Source organism: Pseudophryne corroboree, chromosome 11 (genome assembly GCF_028390025.1).
Source record: "Pseudophryne corroboree isolate aPseCor3 chromosome 11, aPseCor3.hap2, whole genome shotgun sequence".
Taxonomy (NCBI): domain Eukaryota; kingdom Metazoa; phylum Chordata; class Amphibia; order Anura; family Myobatrachidae; genus Pseudophryne; species Pseudophryne corroboree.
Window position 1 is genome coordinate 24,833,708 of NC_086454.1, and position 20,004 is coordinate 24,853,711.

Sequence of the window (20,004 nt, forward strand, 5' to 3'; positions counted from 1 at the left end):
TGGGTCTCCTATATTGTTCACTGTACATATACAGTAGAATAGACCCGTAATCCAGTGCATGTATATGCAATTAAATCAGAGAAAATTGAAATTTAATTAGATGTAATTAAAGTGCAGGCATTAGTTAGTCCCGGACAGGCGGCGTATAATCTCACTGCGCAGCTCAGGGTTACAGTTTTCTAGAGCGCGAGAAGAGAGCTTTACATTACAGTATATTGCAGATGAAGAACATATATTTATCTTTATTTACAGTGGGACTGCAGATTACCTCTATTAGTTATTTGTTCTTTTAGTTGTCCTTAGTAATAAAAATATTTTAATTATTAAGCGATGCACTATTAAGTAACGGGAGGAGAGAGAGGAAGGATGGAAAAGAGACAGAGCAGGAAGAGAGAGAGGACACAGCAGGGGAAAAATAGAGAGCAGGAAAGAGGAAGATAGAAGCACAACTCATATATCTGTATAAATTGTATATATTATAACCCTGGACCTTGATCTAAATTAGGTCATGACACGTTAGGTCTGATGTGTGTGTCGCAGCAATGGGAGAGAAGAGGGACCAGGAACAGCGATGGTGGGGTTTATGTAGAAGGAACGGGTCAGGGGCAGGAGATGGAATGGGGGTGGAGAGCGAAGTGGTGACACGTGTAGCAGTTGAGGGGCGGGGTGGCTGAAGTGAGCTGGTAGATGCTGGCGCCATTTATTGGGATGGTATCAGGATCCCGGTGGTCAGAATCCCAAAGCACGTAATCCTGACACTTGGTAGGTAAGTAGTATAACCCTCCCTGTCTACCCCCCCCCCCCCCCCCCCCCCCTTCCCCCAACCCTTCCTCCCTGCAACCTGGCCCTAACATTCTCCTTCCTGCTGCCTAACCCTCCCTCGGCAGCCCAGTCCTAATGGTGCCCACATACGGTGCTATTTGTGCTAGGTGTGATTTGAGTTTATACAATGTGTGCTACGCAATTTGGACTAAGTGGGGTATGCTATTTGAACTATATCCGATTTTGAATACACTACAATGTACTGTGGGCCTAATTCAGACCTGATTGCAGCAGCAAATTTGTTAGCAGATGGGCAAAACCATGTGCAGTGCGGGGGGGGGGGGGGGGGGGGGTTGGGGCAGATGTAACGTGCAGTGTTATATTTGGGTGGGGTGTGTTCAAACTGAAATCTAAATTGCAGTGTAAAACTAAAGCAGCCAGTATTTACCCTGCACAGAAACAATATAACCCACCCACATCTAACTCTCTCTGCACATGATATATCTGCCCCACCTGCAGTGCACATGGTCTTGACCATTAGCTAACAAATTTGCTGCTGCGATCAGATCTGAATTAGCCCCAATGTACTATGGGCCTAATCCAGATCTGTTCGCTCGCTAGCAGTTTTTTGCAGTCCTGTGATCAGATAGGGGAGTGTATTTTAGCTGTGCAAGTGTGCGATCGCATGTGCAGCCGAGCGGTACAACTAAACTTTGTGTCGTTTCTGAGTTGCCGAGAACTTAGCCACTGTGATCTCTTCAGCCTGTCCGGGGCCGGAATTGACGTCAGACACCCACCCTGCAAACGCTTGGACACACCTGCATTTTTCCAAAAACTCCCAGAAGACTGTCAGTTGACACCCACAAACGCCCTCTTCCTGTCAATCTCCTTGTGATCGGCTGTGCGAATGGATTCTTCGTAATACTCAACGCACAGCAACGATCCACTTTGTACCCATGCGATGCGCCTGCGCATTGCGGTGCATACGCAAGCGCATTTCTGACCTGATTGCAGTGCTGCAAAAAAAGCTAGCATGCGATCAGGTCTGAATGACCCTCTATGTGTGCTGTAGTACAAAAATACCTGCCTACACATACTATTTTGCCTTGAGATATGGACTAGACGGGAGCACGCATCGCATTGCAAGGGACAATACACATGGGGGGTCATTCCGACCCGATGCACGCTGCGCTTCCTCACAGCCATGCGATCGGGTTGGAACTGCGCATGCACGGAGGCCGCATTGCGCAGGCGTGTCATTGCCCGGCGGCGGCCATCACCGGGCAGCGACGCCGCCAGCGAAGAAAGCGGTCGCAGCAGCGACTGCAAGGAGATTGACAGGAGGAAGGCGGAACCGGCGGAAACTCACCGTTTTCATGGAGTGGTGAGCGTGTCCAGGCGTTTGGAGGGCGGATGTCTGACATCAATTCCGGGACCTGCATCACTGGATCGATCGCACAGGGTAACTCTGACCCTGGTCTTATTTTACAGGAAACTTTTTTTTTGCATAGCAGGGCTGCACAAGCGATTGCAGCCTTGCTATGCAGAAATACACTCCCCCATAGGCGGCGTCTACTTGATCTCATGAAGGGGCGGTTGCGGGGGTGCCACGGGTGGGGGAGGGCTGGTGCGGTGGTGCTGCGGGTAGAGGAGGGGCGGGTGCGTGGGTGCCGCGGGTGGGGGTCCAGAGCCAGTGCGGGTGTGCCGCGGTGGGGGTGCTGTGGGTGGGGCCCGGAGGTACTGCAAGTGGGGGAGGGGCGTGTAATGTTTCTCCTGCTTCTCCTCCTGGAAGCAGCTAAGCTGCTGTCCTCCCTTTGGCAGTGTCTCTCTCGGAGACTCGCACAGCAGCCAGTCACTATTGTTAGCGCGGTGTCCCAACGCGCCGCATTACAGGGAAGAAGATGCACTCAATAAACTACAGCTCCCAGCAGCCCTAAGGGGCGGAATGCTTTGGCGCTTAGGGCTGCTGGGAGGTGTACCTTATTTAGTGTGTGTACTTCCCTGTAATGCGGCGCGTTGGGACACCGGCACTAACAATAGTGACTGGCTGGCAGAACTGAGTGACTGGCTGAATCAACGTAAAAGGTGAGAGTGCTGTGCAGTGTCAGTGTCAGCGTCCAGACATTACCTTCCGCAAAATCACCCACTCTATCAGTTACATTAGCCATCTCGGGGCTTCCAGGCCGACAGCCCAGGTGCTGTGTTGCGGAGTCAGGGCCTCTAGGGATCTGGGCGCGGCTGTGGCGGGGAGGCACTTCTGTGACATCACACGCAGAGGAGGTTCCGGGGGCTCAGAGAGTATGCGGCGCAGGGAGGGCTATGAAAGCCTTCTGCTGCGCCACTTTCATACACATCTATGCCGGTGGCCGCAGCAGCGTTTTGTTACACCTGCGCCACGGCTAGGGAGTGGGGATTGTTGATCCCGGAGGGGGCAGGCGGACTGGCAGCAGGACATAGGACGCTGCAGTAAAAGGATGTTTTTCCCCTATCTACAGCGCAGAGACTTGCTGCAGATGCAGTGACATACCCTCCAGCTGCACCTTTTTGGCAGGTACAGGACCTTTTTTTTTATGGTCTGTACCGATTTTTGGCTCTCCAAACTTTTATTAAAAGTATGGAGAAAGGGGCGTGGCCACGCTACTGTACCCGTGGTCACGCCCCCTTTTTGAATTTGTAGTGATTTTTATGTGTAAATTGTTGGAGGGTGTGTTGCTGCAGATGCAGTGGGCCTATTTTAGGGTGTGGACCTGGAGCTCCATCAGCCCCATTGTTAATCCTGCTTTGTGAACACACAGCAGCCAAAGGGCAGGACCTCCCATTGGATGTAACCTGTGTGAGAGGGTGTTTCTCGCCCAATCAGCTGTAGATTGGGTGTGATAGACCTGCTGCTAACCCAATGAGAGCTCCTAGCCACGCCCAGCATTATCCACACAGTCACAGAGTGACAGATCTGGGCTATTATATAGGAGCTAGAAGGCTGCTATGTGCCCAGTTACCCCCGGTCCTCTGCCCAGCAGGGACTGTTGTGACTGGTACACTCCCTGTAGTGTGCGTCATTGGTGTTTATATAATGGGTGCAGTGTTTACGGTGCACACGGGCCCCTAGGTCCAGGGGAGGCCCACACTGCACCCATTTCAATACACAGCGGAAATCACCGCCAAAATGGCCACCACGCATGCGCGGTAGCCAAATTGGTCCGCGGATCATGGCGGGCGACATGTTTCCGGAGACCTGTGCATGCGCAGTACAGTGCTGTTCAGAGGAGGGGGCCCGGGTTGGAAGAAACGCCCCTGGTGTGTGTGTACATGTGGTCAGGATCGGACTGGCCCACAGGGAACAGGGGAAACCACCGGTAGGCCCCCCTCCTCCTCCTCCTCTAGGGATCAGGTTCCAGACTCTATCCTAGTGCACTTGAATTATGCATTATACATATGTTACATTCAGCTTCACAAAAATATGGTTTATTATATATTTACCAAGGGGCACAGAAGATGTACTCTGTAATGGTTAGCCAAACCTCTGTGGTGGCTGGCCAAGCCCCAGTGGAGCATGGCCATACCCTTAAGCATGGGGCCCTACAACAGCATTCCCCCCCAGTGGGCCCTTCATGCCCCAGTCCGACACTGCATGTGGTAGGAGATACAGAGTGTAAGCACTGATGTGATTGATATGCTCTGACCTATGGATGATAACCTGGACCTGCTCTTTGGGCTACAGTGGACGGTAACTTGGCTTTAGCTGTAGGTCACACCTCTTCACAGGCTGCATACATTGTAAGGCTATCATACATTCACCTAAGGACATAAGACAATGGGGGTCATTCCGAGATGATCGTAGCTGTGCTAAATTTAGCACAGCCATGATCATTCACACTGACATGCGGGGGGACGCCCAGCACAGGGATAGTCCGCCCCGCATTTTAGTGCCACCCCCCCCCCCCCACAGAAGTGCAAAGGCATCACACAGCGGCGATGCCTTTGCACTTCAAGAGTAGCTCCCGATCAGCGCAGCTTTAGCGTGCTGGCTGGGAGCTACTCATCGCTCCCCGGCCCGCAGCGGCTGCTTGCGTTGGCCGGACCGCGCCCCCTAAATGGCGGCTTAACGCCACCGTCCAGCCCCCTCCCGCCCAGCGACCGCCTCAGAGGCGATCGCTAGGCACTGCGGCGCCGGCGCAGTTCCGACCCGATCGCTGCGCTGCAAAAAATGCAGCGAACAATCGGGTCGGATTGACCCCCAATACACATACATACTGTGTGTGTATATATATATATATATATATATATATATATATATATAAATAAATAAAAAAATAAAATCTTCCATTACTAACCGGCTGCAAATAAAACTAAACATATTTAATTTATATTCTCATTATTTTTTAATTGCTAAAAAAACAAGATATAATATCTGCGATTTGTTAATTCTTCATTTAAAAATAAAACAAAACTGAAAAAAACCTTGCGTCCTATAATTTCACATGAATAAATCAGTGAACAATAACATAATTAAGTTCTTTGTGCATTGATTACGCCCATGGGTCACCATATCAATAGCGTCCCATCCTGGGGCCCTTCCTGGAAGCTAATGTGCCAAATGGAAGGTTTGCAATCTTAAGGAGGGGGGAGGGGGGGGGGGGGACCGACTGCATAATTAAAATGCATAATAATGATTGCCCTAAGGTAACATGTCGGAAATCCAGCTTAATGTCCCAGCAGGAGATTGGGTGACGCTAGATAAGGATGAACTGTAAAGTAATGAACACAAGCGGGACCCGTCTAATGATGGGAATTATCAATGACAGGCATGGTAGTAACTAGGATTTACTAACAGCCTCTAACCGTGCTGGATTACCATACTGTAGTGTATTTCATTTCCAGCATTATGAGGACGATTCAGACCTGATCGCTAGGCTGCGTTTTCTCACAGCCTGCGATCTGAACTGCGCATGCACCGCAATGCGCAGGCGCGATGGACCGCAACAACGGGGGTCGCCGGTCAGCAATGGGATGGTGCAAAATTTCCGAACGCACAGGCAATCACAAGGAGATTGACAGGAAGAAGGCGTTTGTGGGTGGCAACTGACCGTTTTCAGGGAGTGTTTGGGAAAATGCAGGCGTGTCCAAGCGTTTGCAGGGAGGGTTCCTGACATCAATTCCGGTCCCGGACAGGCTGAAGTGATCGCAGCGGCTGTGTAAGTCCTGGGCTGCGCAGAGACTGCACAAGATCTGTTTGTACAGCTCTGCTACACATGCGATCGCACACTTGCACAGCTAAAATACACTCCCAATGTAGGCGGCGACTATCTGATCGCAGCGCTGCAAAAACCGCTCGCTGGCGATCAGCTCTGAACCCCCTCTATCTTTTCACACTTATAACTATGATACAGATTAGTGCCAGACTACGGTCCACATGGGCCTGGAGGTGACATTTATGAAGGGCCCACATAGGGGGTGTGACTAGCTCTGTGGAGGGCATGAAGTGCTGTGGGTGTGTAAGGTGCATAGTGGGTGTGGCTAAAACCATGGCACATAACTAGCGCCTACTCTCAAGAACGTTGATCTCCCTCCCCTCTTCGCATATGATTTCCCCCCCACCCCCTGCACATTTTGGTAGGCCAATAGTAGTCACCTATGGTGGTGGGGAATTTAACGCACTGGTTTTGTGCAGGCACAGAGGTAATACTGCTGGCTGTGCTACACTACCTCATCCACCCCCCACCAAAACACCTCTCCCCCATCAATCAATGCTGTATACAGTACCTCTCACCCACTACTACTCAGATACCATCCCTCAAACACTGAAATACCCATCACTCACTACCGCTCTCCAACCGCATGTCTCACCCACTGTAATTCTTCTCACCACTCCCTGACCCCACATCTCACCCACTGTAATTCCTCATCTCCACTACCCAATACCACACCTCACCCACTGTAATTCTTCTTACCACCCCCCGACCCCACCCACTGTAATTCCTCATCTCCACTACCCAATACCACACCTCCCCCACTGTAATTCTTCTCACAACCACTACTCGACCCAACACCCCACCCACTATAATTCCTCTCACAATCACTCCCCGACCCGACACCTCCCCCACTGTAAATCCTCCCACCTCCACTACCAGACACTGTACCTCACCCACTGTAATTCTTCATATCCACTACCCAATACCACACCTCACCCACTGTAATTCCTCATCTCTAGGGAGGCCAATCCCGGGATCGGCGGGATCCCGGGATTTAGGCACAAAAACGGCCGGAATTTAATCCCGGGACTGGAAGCTCCAATCCTGGGGATTGAGGGATCAGCGTTGAGCGTCCTCAGGACGCTCAGACGCTGCCCGGCTCCCTCCTCCTGTCTCCCCCTGCGCAGCGTGACCTGTGACTGTGAGGTCACGCTGCGCTTTCAGCAGCCGCCGAGCCAGAAAGTACGGCGGTCTTCACCCGCCGCCTCCTCCCGGCTCACCCCGTACACACCCGCTGCCTCCTCCCGGCTCCCGTACACTCACCCGCCGGCTCCCCTACACTCACCCGCCGGCTCCGCTGCACTCACCCGCCGGCTCCTCCTCACCTGCTACCTGGCTGTGCAGGTTTGTACGGGTTTTTTATGTCTGCAGGGCGGGAGGGGCGGGGCGTGGGGGGCGGCCGGACACAGTCTAAAGCCAATCCCAGGTATCCGGGATTGACCATTTTTCAATCCCGATACCCGGGATTGAAAAAATGGCCCGGGATTGGCTTCCCTACTCATCTCCCCTACCCAATACCACACCTCACCCACTGTAATTCTTCTCACCACCCCCCGAACCCCACCCACTGTAATTCCTCATCTCCACTACTCAATACCACACCTCCCCCACTGTAATTCTTCTCAACACTCCCCGACCCCACCCACTGTAATTCTTCTCACCACCCCCCGACCCCACCCACTGTAATTCCTCATCTCCACTACCCAATACCACACCTTCCCCACTGTAATTCTTCTCACCACTCCCCGACCCCACCCACTGTAATTCCTCATCTCCACTACCCAATACCACACCTCACCCACTGTAATTCCTCATCTCCCCTACCCAATACCACACCTCCCCCACTGCAATTCCTCATCTCCCCGGCCCCACCCACTGTAATTCCTCATCTACCCTACCCAATACCACACCCACTGTAATTCTTCTCACCACTCCCCGACCCCACCCACTGTAATTCCTCATCTCCCCTACCCAATACCACACCTCCCATCACTGTAATTCCTCATCTCCCCTACCCAGTACCACACCTCACCCACTGTAATTCCTCATCTCCCCTACCCAATACCACACCTCCCCCACTGAAATTCCTCGTCTCCCCTACCCAATACCACACCTCACCCACTGTAATTCCTCATCTCCCCTACCCAGTACCACACCTCACCCACTGTAATTCCTCATCTCCCCTACCCAATACCACACCTCCCCCACTGTAATTCCTCATCTCCACTACCCAATACCACACCTCCCCCACTGTAATTCTTCTCACCACTCCCCGACCCCACCCACTGTAATTCCTCATCTCCACTACCCAATACCACACCTCCCCCACTGTAATTCCTCATCACTACCCAATACCACACCTCACCCACTGTAATTCCTCATCTGCACTACCAAATACCACACCCGCCCCCACTGTAATTCCTCATCTCCCCTACCCAATACCACACCTCACCCACTGTAATTCCTCATCTCCCCTACCCAATACCACACCTCCCCCACTGTAATTCCTCATCTCCACTACCCAATACCACACCTCCCCCACTGTAATTATTCTCACCACTCCCCGACCCCACCCACTGTAATTCCTCATCTCCACTACCCAATACCACACCTCCCCCACTGTAATTCCTCATCACTACCCAATACCACACCTCACCCACTGTAATTCCTCATCTGCACTACCCAACACCACTCCTCACCCACTGTAATTCCTCATCTCCACTACCCAATACTACACCTCACCCACTGTAATTCCTCATCTCCCCTAACAAATACTACACCTCACCCACTGTAATTCCTCATCTCCCCTACCCAATACCACACCTCACCCACTGTAATTCCTCATCTCCCCTACCCAATACCACACCTCCCCCACTGTAATTCCTCATCTCCACTACCCAATACCACACCTCCCCCACTGTAATTCTTCTCACCACTCCCCGACCCCACCCACTGTAATTCCTCATCTCCACTACCCAATACCACACCTCCCCCACTGTAATTCCTCATCACTACCCAATACCACACCTCACCCACTGTAATTCCTCATCTGCACTACCCAATGCCACTCCTCACCCACTGTAATTCCTCATCTCCACTACCCAATACTACACCTCACCCACTGTAATTCCTCATCTCCCCTAACAAATACTACACCTCACCCACTGTAATTCCTCATCTCCCCTACCCAATACCACACCTCACCCCCACTGTAATTCCTCATCTCCACTACCCAATACCACACCTCCCCCACTGTAATTCCTCATCACTACCCAATACCACGCCTCACCAACTGTATTTCCTCATCTTCCCTACCCAATACTACACCTCACCCACTGTAATTCCTCATCTCCCATACCCAATACTACACCTCACCCACTGTAATTCCTCATCTGCACTACCCAATACCACGCCTCACCAACTATAATTCTTCTCACCACTCCTCAGATACCATCCCTCAAACACGGAAATACCCATCACTCACTTCCACTCTCCAACCGCACACCTCACCCACTGTAATTCCTCATCTCCCCTACCCAATACCACACCTCCCCCACTGTAATTCCTCATCTCCACTACCCAATACCACACCTCACCCACTGTAATTCCTCATCTCCCCTACCCAATACCACACATCCCCCACTGTAATTCCTCATTTGCACTACCCAATACCACACCTCACCCACTGTAATTCCTCATTTGCACTACCCAATACCACGCATCACCACCTATAATTCTTCTCACCACTCCTCAGATACCATGCCTCAAACACGGAAATACCCATCACTCACTTCCACTCTCCAACCGCACACCTCAACCACTATAATTCCTCATCTCCCCTACCCAATACCACACCTCACCCATTGTAATTCTTCTCACCACCACTACTCGACCCAACACCGCACCCACTGTAATTCCTCTCACAATCACTCCCCGACCCCACACCTCCCCCACTGTAAATCCTCCCACCTCCACTACCAGACACTGTACCTCCCCCACTGTAATTCTTCATATCCACTACCCAATACCACACCTCACCCACTGTAATTCTTCTCACCAACCCCCGACCCCACCCACTGTAATTCTTCACCACCACTCAGACTCCATACTTCAAGCACTGTAATTCCTCCTACCATGACGTAACCCACTGTAATTACTCTCACCACCACTCTCCAAAGCCAAACCTTACCCACTAATTCCCCTCGCCAAAACTCCCGGACTCCATACCTCAACCACTGTAATTCTTCTCAGCACCACTTCTTAATCCCAAAAATGATACATGGAAAGAACGCTCACTCTCCATTTTGCCCTGACCCACTGGCGTATCTATAATGGGTGCAATTTTTTTAATGCTCCTGCGCCGACATCAGCAGTGCTGTGGAATTACCGTAAAAACAGCGCAGCGGCCATTTTCATGGTGTTCTGTGCATGCTCAGTAGAGAAATCACTGGGAAAATGACCGCCGTGTCATTTTCCCGGTGATCTGCGCATGCGCTGTAGTCTCTCCAGCGTTGCCGGCAGAAAGGGGGGGGGGGGGCGAACGGAGGAGGCCTCCTCCTCTCTTAAAGTGTCCCTGCCCTGACCCCATAACAGGCACACAAATTCCCTTTCCAAAATGTGACAAAAAAGAAACCACAAAATATATATATATATATATATATATATATATATATATATATTGCATAACATTTTCTTTACGTAAATTATCCTACCTCCTAGTGGACGCTTTGCGATTCATTCCTCCTCCCGCCGCCTGCATTACACAGGAGCTTCTTCTCAGCCTGAGGCTGTCCTTGCAAAACTGGCCTGGGTCACAGGTCATACTAGAAGTGGGTGCACATAAAGCAAAGATTAACAAAACCACTGTAGGGCTACAAACCTTTGATTTGGCTGGTTTCAGGCCCGACAAGTCACTTTATGTGCCATCAGCCTGGGGGAAAGGAGGGAGGACACAAAACTAGGGGGCCTAGGTCACAGAAGATGCAGGATGGGAATAGAAAAGGCCCCGATCTAATCCGGAAATATTTTAAAAAGCTGTCCCATTGCCATTCTGATCATTGATGAAAAGCGGTTTGTCTTTGGGAGTACATGGGGACACGTGGAAAGATGGAGGACAAAATGATGGGAATAGAGGACACATGCTGAAGCAGCAGAGGGACGGCCTAGCGTGACATACTGATGTCACCAGAACAGCTAGACAGGTGGCAACCCGCCCCTAGAACAATGGCAGCTCCCATATGGGACTCTGTGGTACCTTGGTGCGGAGAGGGCCTGAAGCAGACTATGAAGCACAGGGAAGGATTTTGAGGCCATCCTTGGCTGAAGTTTGAATTTATGCCCAATATTTGGAGGATGGTGAGGCTCTTCTGGGCAGGTAGGCAGTGATGAATGGGTAGCCCTTCCTGTCAACACAGTCTCCCACAGATCCTTGGTGTAGGAAGGGAAGCCAATTCTGCCCCATTTTTGTAATCACAGGATAAGAAGAAAAAAAATCTCAATCCCAGGATTCCTAGCATTCAGTTGTATGAAACCGAGTGACTATACATTAAAAAAAAACACACAAACACACAGACTTCTGGGTACTTTATGCGGGAACTAAGTTCTCACAAACAACTGAATCACTCTCCAGTCCCCCACAGGAAAAAATAATAATAATAATCATACACACTGTTCCCCACAGGAAAAACACACACAACAATCGGCCCCCACAGGAAAAAAACACCAATACACATAATGCATTTAATGTCGGGATTTCCTTGCAGCTCCAGAGGCTGCAAGAAAAAATGATGTCCCTGGTAATTAGCGTGTGGAGTTCCCACAGCTAATTAAATCAGGTAGCGCCGACAATGAATCATGGGGTAAACCCTGTGTCTAAATAAGCCCCATTGCCGCCCACGGGGCAAAAACAAAAATACGCACATTGCCCATCACAGAAAAATACACACATTGGCCCCCCACAGACTAAAAAAACAAACACGTTGGCCAACACAGGAGAAAACCCACATTCACAATTCATTGACCCAGCCGCCCACTGAAGAATGACCCTGACCTCACCTGTCAGATGTCCCACTTTAACTCAGTAAATCTGCAAGAGTTTGCCGATTTAGCTGCAGCGTCTTGCCTGCCTCCTCGGTGCAGCACCTGATAGAAACCATGGGCAGATGGCCGTTGACGAATACAGTCAGTCATGCTAGCCGAGAGGAGGAAATCACTCCGCCCCTTGCTCTGCTAATTGGCTGGACTCTGCGCTGGACCTGGCTGTCGTGGTCCAGTTCTGTGCGACACACTAGACATTACACATGTAACACACACACACTTTGAGAATCGCTGGCTTAATCTAGTCTGTCCCCATCCTCAGTAACAAATTAAAATCTAGTCCTCGGTTTCCTGAGACTCCGATTTATGGCCGTATTGTATTCCTTTTCCATGCCAGCAGCCATGGTGCTTGTGCTATATACAGTAATATAAATAAATGTATACAGGTGTATTATCCGGGATGTAGTTGTGTGACCGGTGGTCTCACTATACCGACGCCGGCCGTTTCAGACCCCGACAGTTGGCATGCTAACTAACAGGGACTATTCCCACTCGTCGGTTTGATGACCGGCGGGATATTAAACCCGAACCCAACCCTATATCCAATTCAGTGTATGGTGACAACACAAAATACTTGTGATGTGTATGGGGGGGATTTATCAAGCCTTCTAAGTGGAGATGTTGCCCATAGCAACCAATTATCCCTATTATTTTATAGAATGTACTTGATAAATGCTGCCTAAAAGCTGGTTGCTTTGGGCACCAGCTTCGAAGGGACTCCTTAGATGGCTCAATACATTTCACCTTATATTCCCAATACCCAACAGCAGGGCTGGGCTGTCCGTTTTGCAATACAGGAAGTCTTGTGTGCGCGAAATAATGTCTCCCCCTCAGGAGACATTACAGATCTTACTGTTCTCAGGCTTCGGTTATGCAAACAAATGAAGAAAAAGGTCTCATTTTATAATTAAGCAAGAATAATGACAATTTGTGACAAGTTTATTTGAATGGATATAAAACCTAGGATGTGTGTTTTGCAGTGACCCCCGCTGTCTACTGCAGCGTGTAGGTCTGGGTCATGTCCTGCAGAGAAAGGGTCACAATGAGGGAGCGCGGGTCCTTCCTGTTCTTACATACGGTTATCCTGCCGTCCAGGGTCTGACCTGCAGAGAGAAGAGACTATGATTTGTAACGGCATACTAATAGGGCGTACTGTAGCGCCAGTCTAATGCTGACCACAGACATACTGCAGGATCTGCGGCTCTAACGCCACTGTGACGCACAAGAATACATAGGAAATCAACTTGTTATAGGCACGTTGAAGTACAGTCACCTACAGCTGTGTCAAGTTACATCCAGCACTTTAAACACCCCTTCTAGTCATGGCATGCCATGGTGTGACTCGGTAGCATTGAGCGTCTTCACATCCAACTTTTTCCAGTAAAATGCGTCTTATTCACAAAATAGTGACGCACAAGCAGCTTATGCTTATTAAAATGACATGCGGCATGTCTATATTCTGTGTGCGACCATGGCTGTATCTGCATACATAATGCTACGTTACAGTTCTTAGAAAACATTAACGCACCATTTCGTATGCAGATACAGGCGCAGTCGCGCACAGAATACAGGTATGCCGCATATTTTAATCAGCAGAGTCTGCTTGTGTGTCCTATTCGCATAGTGATCTGAGTAAGATGAATTATCGGCAAAAAAAAAAAAATGCCCAACGCTAACGGAATTGCACGGGACCTGTCAGCTCACTCACGCCAGGCATCTCCTGCTGAGTGGCGTACTGAGGCAAGATGTATGAGGACACATCTGTAGATCAGTACTGCGGTACAGTCACCAGGATCAGCACAGAGGTACAGTCACCAGGATCAGCACCGAGGTACAGCCACCAGGATCAGCACCGAGGTACAGTCACCAAGATCAGCACCGAGGTACAGTCACCAGGATCAGCACCGAGGTACAGTCACCAAGATCAGCACCGAGGTACAGTCACCAAGATCAGCACCGAGGTACAGTCACCCAGATTCACAGATGTACAGTCACCAGGATCAGCACCGAGGTACAATCACCAAGATCAGCACCGAGGTACAGTCACCAGGATCAGCACCGAGGTACAGTCACCAAGATCAGCACCGAGGTACATTCACCAAGATCAGCACCGAGGTACAGTCACCAAGATCAGCACCGAGGTACATTCACCAAGATCAGCACCGAGGTACAGTCACCAGGATCAGCACCGAGGTACAGTCACCAGGATCAGCACCGAGGTACAGTCACCAAGATCAGCACCGAGGTACAGTCACCAAGATCAGCACCGAGGTACAGTCACCAAGATCAGCACCGAGGTACATTCACCAAGATCAGCACCGAGGTACAGCCACCAAGATCAGCACCGAGGTACAGCCACCAAGATCAGCACCGAGGTACAGTCACCAAGATCAGCACCGAGGTACAGTCACCAAGATCAGCACCGAGGTACAGTCACCAAGATCAGCACCGAGGTACAGTCACCAAGATCAGCACCGAGGTACAGTCACCAAGATCAGCACCGAGGTACAGTCACCAAGATCAGCACCGAGGTACAGTCACCAAGATCACAGTCACCAAGATCAGCACCGAGGTACAGTCACCAAGATCAGCACCGAGGTACAGTCACCAAGATCAGCACCGAGGTACAGTCACCAAGATCAGCACCGAGGTACAGTCACCAAGATCAGCACCGAGGTACAGTCACCAAGATCAGCACCGAGGTACAGTCACCAGGATCAGCACCGAGGTATTGTGGGCTCTACCAAATGTTTAATACTAATGCCTGCCTCCACTCTGTGTATGTGACTGGTAGTGTACATTGTAATCAATTTAAAATTTAAAGACTAGTTAAATTAAAAATGAATGTGTTTAAATAAAATTGGAGCTTCTTACTCTGTTTTTTTTTTTCTTAATTAATTAACAGCACGGAACAGATCATATCTACATTTTTTTTTAGAAAAGTTAGCTTTGGGGGTAACCACTATTTACTAGAAGTAACAAAAAATGGAATAGAAATGAAAAATGACAGTATAGTAAGTATATACGTACAAATGACATTTCTATCACGAGTAGTGTGTGGCTGTAATTGCAGTATAAGAGCTATGTACCAACACTATTTAGTTGTCCTCTAATCTGCAGCGGCCAATAAGATATTTGCTTTCATTGTCTTGCACTAGACAGATACAAACTAATTATCATTGGATGCTATGGGAAACATTTATACTTCTTACTAAACATGAACGGGTGCTGTAATGAGATGGCGAAGTGAATATAAACGAATATGAAGACGTAGGAATGCGTTGGACACACAAGGACCTATACAAGGACACAGTGGGAAGTATTTCTCAGTCCCATGTCGACCACTGTTCTTTGAAAATCTAGGAATATTACAGCGTCCTTTTCATAAGGCATCAGCTTGTGTGCTCTACATTTAAGAGCCCTTTAAATCTCTGGCCTGAGAGACAGTGCAGTGATACAGCGGGACAGGAGAGGTAATCAATGTATAATTTGCCGGCTGGAAGCAGCGGCAGAACCCTCAATCTGCTTTGTGCAGTATTATCCACACAGCTAAACTGAGCCTGGCGCTTTCATAACCCCTCGTTTGATCGCAACAATTAATCAGTGTCATGTAGATATCAAATGACTGATGTTTTCAACCACTCAACTAGCCCCTGAGCTGGGAGAAAGTCTCTGTGTGTGAAATCTACTTCACCTTGCGCCCGTCACCCCCCTTCCCCGGCTGCCAGAACAATGCTTCACGCCACCGCCGGGAGATTAGGACAGAATTCATTTAATTATTACCCACTTTTATTTATTCCATTGAGACTACTTAAGTCAGCTAACAAACAAACTTACAGTGAGTGGTGTGCCATCTGCTTATCGCTACCCAAAATAAACACATGTACACAGAGAAGACCCTACATGCCAGACCGGTAATTCTACCACTTGGCACACGCCAGAACGCTGTAACTGAATGTCGGGACAATTTTATATATTAACACAATTCCGAGAAGAAAAATAAAATTCTAGCAATAGGACAATAAGAGACCAAATATAATAAATATATATTAGGCGCACAGGAAGGACAAAGTGACTGTTCTCTTTCTTCCTCTGGTGTTACTACCTCCCTATTTCATATATCGCACACCCCGATTTCCTTCTCTTCTCCTTACACATTCCATTCGTTTCTCCTTTTTCCAGTTCCAATGCTAGATTCCGCCTATAGCTTTAGTTCTTCTACCATATATCTTTTGTAATAATTATTGTTCAAAATAAAGACCAACCATACAGTATTGTGCCAGGCCCTCCTTTTCTCACTTCTGTTATCATCACCTCCTTCTTCACAATTAGCCCTTCTTTTCTTCCAACTCCCCCCACATCACCTCTAACCAGGGGTGTATCTAGGGGTACAGGCGCCCCTGGCAAAGTAAGGGACTGGAGCCCCCCATATTTGAAGTAGGGAAGGTGCATGTGCAAAAAAGGGACATGATCTTGTGGGAAAGGGGCATGACCATACAATAGTTCCCCCAATTCAAATTACGCTACACAGTAGTAACCCTTATACACATCATGCCCACACAGTAGCAGTTCCCTTTACACATTATGCCCACATAGTAATTCTTATAACACTGATGAGACATCAGCAGTGCCTGGCTTGGCTGAGGATGCAATGCCACCCAACGCCAGGTAGTATAATCACATAGTAGTGCAAAGAAGTGCAGTGCAGCGCACTACTTAGTGGAGCAAGAAGAAAGAAAATCTTAGTGGTACTGCGTGCGCGCACATTCAGCGTGTACATGGCAAAAATAAGAATTTACTTACCGATAATTCTATTTCTCATAGTCCGTAGTGGATGCTGGGGACTCCGAAAGGACCATGGGGAATAGCGGCTCCGCAGGAGACTGGGCACAAAAGTAAAAGCTTTAGGACTACCTGGTGTGCACTGGCTCCTCCCCCTATGACCCTCCTCCAAGCCTCAGTTAGGATACTGTGCCCGAACGAGCGTACACAATAAGGAAGGATCTTGAATCCCGGGTAAGACTCATACCAGCCACACCAATCACACTGTACAACCTGTGATCTGAACCCAGTTAACAGTATGATAACAGAGGAGCCTCTGAAAAGATGGTTCACAACAATAATAACCCGAATTTTGTAACAATAACTATGTACAAGTATTGCAGACAATCCGCACTTGGGATGGGCGCCCAGCATCCACTACGGACTATGAGAAATAGAATTATCGGTAAGTAAATTCTTATTTTCTCTAACGTCCAAAGTGGATGCTGGGGACTCCGTAAGGACCATGGGGATTATACCAAAGCTCCCAAACGGGCGGGAGAGTGCGGATGACTCTGCAGCACCAAATGAGAGAACTCCAGGTCCTCCTCAGCCAGGATATTAATTTTGTAGAATTTTACAAACGTATTTGCTCCTGACCAAGTAGCTGCTCGGCAAAGTTGTAAAGCCGAGACCCCTCGGGCAGCCGCCCAAGATGAGCCCACCTTCCTTGTGGAGTGGGCATTTACAGATTTTTGGTTGTGGCAGGCCTGCCACAGAATGTGCAAGCTGAATTGTACTACAAATCCAACGAGCAATAGTCTGCTTAGAAGCAGGAGCACCCAGCTTGTTGGGTGCACACAGGATAAACAGCGAGTCAGATTTCCTGACTCCAGCCGTCCTGGAAACATATATTTTCAGGGCACTGACAACGTCTAGCAACTTGGAGGCCTCCAAGTCCCTAGTAGCCGCAGGCACCACCAATAGGTTGGTTCAGGTGAGACGCTGAAACCACCTTGGGGAGAAACTGAGGACGAGTCCTCAATTCCGCCCTGTCCGAATGGAAAATCAGATAAGGGCTTTTTCAGGATAAAGCCGCCAATTCTGACACGCGCCTGGCCCAGGCCAGGGCCAACAGCATGACCACTTTCCATGTGAGATATTTTAACTCCACAGATTTAAGTGGTTCAAACCAATGTGACTTTTGGAACCCAAAACTACATTGAGATCCCAAAGTGCCACTGGAGGCACAAAAGGAGGCTGTATATGCAGTACCCCTTTTACAAACGTCTGAACTTCAGGGACTGAAGCTAGTTCTTTTTGGAAGAAAATTGACAGGGCCGCAAATTTGAACCTTAATGGACCCCAATTTCAGGCCCATAGACACTCCTGTTTGCAGGAAATGTAGGAATCGACCCAGTTGAATTTCCTCCGTCGGGCCTTACTGGCCTCGCACCACGCAACATATTTTCGCCAATTGCGGTGATAATGTTTTTGCGGTTACATCCTTCCTGGCTTTGATCAGGATAGGGATGACTTCATCCGGAAAGCCTTTTTTCCTTCAGGATCCGGCGTTCAACCGCCATGCCGTCAAACGCAGCCGCGGTAAGTCTTGGAACAGACAGGGTCCTTGCTGGAGCAGGTCCCTTCTTAGAGGTAGAGGCCACGGATCCTCCGTGAGCATCTCTTGAAGTTCCGGTTACCAAGTCCTTCTTGGCCAATCCGGAGCCACGAATATAGTGCTTTCTCCTCTCCATCTTATCAATCTCAGTACCTTGGGTATGAGAGGCAGAGGAGGGAACACATACACTGACTGGTACACCCACGGTGTTACCAGAGCGTCTACAACTATTGCCTGAGGGTCTCTTGACCTGGCGCAATACCTGTCGAGTTTTTTAATCATGTGGACGACTTCTGGGTGAAGTCCCCACTCTCCCGGGTGGAGGTCGTGCTGAGGAAGTCTGCTTCCCAGTTGTCCACTCCCAGAATGAATACTGTTGACAGTGCTATCACATGATTTTCCGCCCAGCGAAGAATCCCTGCAGCTTCTGCCATTGCCCTCCTGCTTCTTGTGCCACCCTGTCTGTTTACGTGGGTGACTGCCATGATGTTGTCCGACTGGATCAACACCGGCTGACCTTGAAGCAGAGGTCTTGCTAAGCTTAGAGCATTGTAAATGGCCCTTAGCTTCAGGATATTTATGTGAAGTGATGTATCCAGGCTTGACCCTAAGCCCTGGATATTCCTTCCCTGTGTGACTGCTCCCCAGCCTCGCAGGCTGGCATCCGTGGTCACCAGGACCCAGTCCTGAATGCCGAATCTGCGGCCCTCTAGAAGATGAGCACTCTGCAACCACCACATGATGGATACCCTTGTCCTTGGTGACAGGGTTATCCGCTGATGCATCTGAAAATGCGACCCGGACCATTTGTCCAGTAGGTTCCACTGGAAAGTTCTTTCGTGGAATCTAACGAATGGGATTGCTTCGTAGGAAGCCACCATTTTTACCCAGAACCCTTGTGCATTGATGCACTGAGACTTGGTTCGGTTTTAGGAGGTTCCTGACTAGCTCGGATAACTCCCTGGTTTTCTCTTCCGGGAGAAACACCTTTTTTCTGGACTGTGTCCAGGAACATCCCTAGGAAACAGAAGACAAGTCGTCGGAACCAGCTGCGATTTTGGAATATTGAGAATCCAATCGTGCTGCCGCAACACTACCTGAGATAGTGCTACACCGACTTCCAACTGTTCCCTGGATCTTACCCTTATCAGGGAATCGTCCAAGTAAGGGATAACTAAAATTCCCTTCCTTCGAAGGGATATCATTTCGGCCATTACCTTGGTAAAGACCCGGGGTGCCGTGGACCATCCCTACGGCAGCGTCTGAACTGATAGTGACAGTTCTGTACCATAACCTGAGGTACCCTTGGTGAGAAGGGTAAACTTTGACATGAAGGTAAGCATCCTTGATGTCCCAAGACATCATGTAGTCCCCTTCTTCCAGGTTCGCAATCACTGCTCTGAGTGACTCAATCTTGAATTTGAACCTCTGTATGTAAGTGTTCAAAGATTTTAGATTTAGAATCGGTTTCACCGGGCCGTCTGGCTTCGGTACCACAATAGTGTGGAATAATAC

General features: G+C 49.3%; 1 protein-coding gene across 1 annotated transcript in view; it reads right to left on the minus strand.

Moving 5' to 3' along the window:
* Positions 1 to 13,028: 13,028 nt before the first annotated feature.
* The window catches only part of PRMT3 (protein arginine methyltransferase 3), a 251,556-nt gene continuing 244,580 nt past the window's right edge, over positions 13,029 to 20,004 (minus strand). Inside the window, exon 16 of the mRNA XM_063946376.1 lies at positions 13,029 to 13,210. Within this exon, the coding sequence (XP_063802446.1) occupies positions 13,101 to 13,210 (110 nt within the window). The 3' untranslated portion in view covers positions 13,029 to 13,100. The remainder of the gene's footprint in view (positions 13,211 to 20,004) is intronic.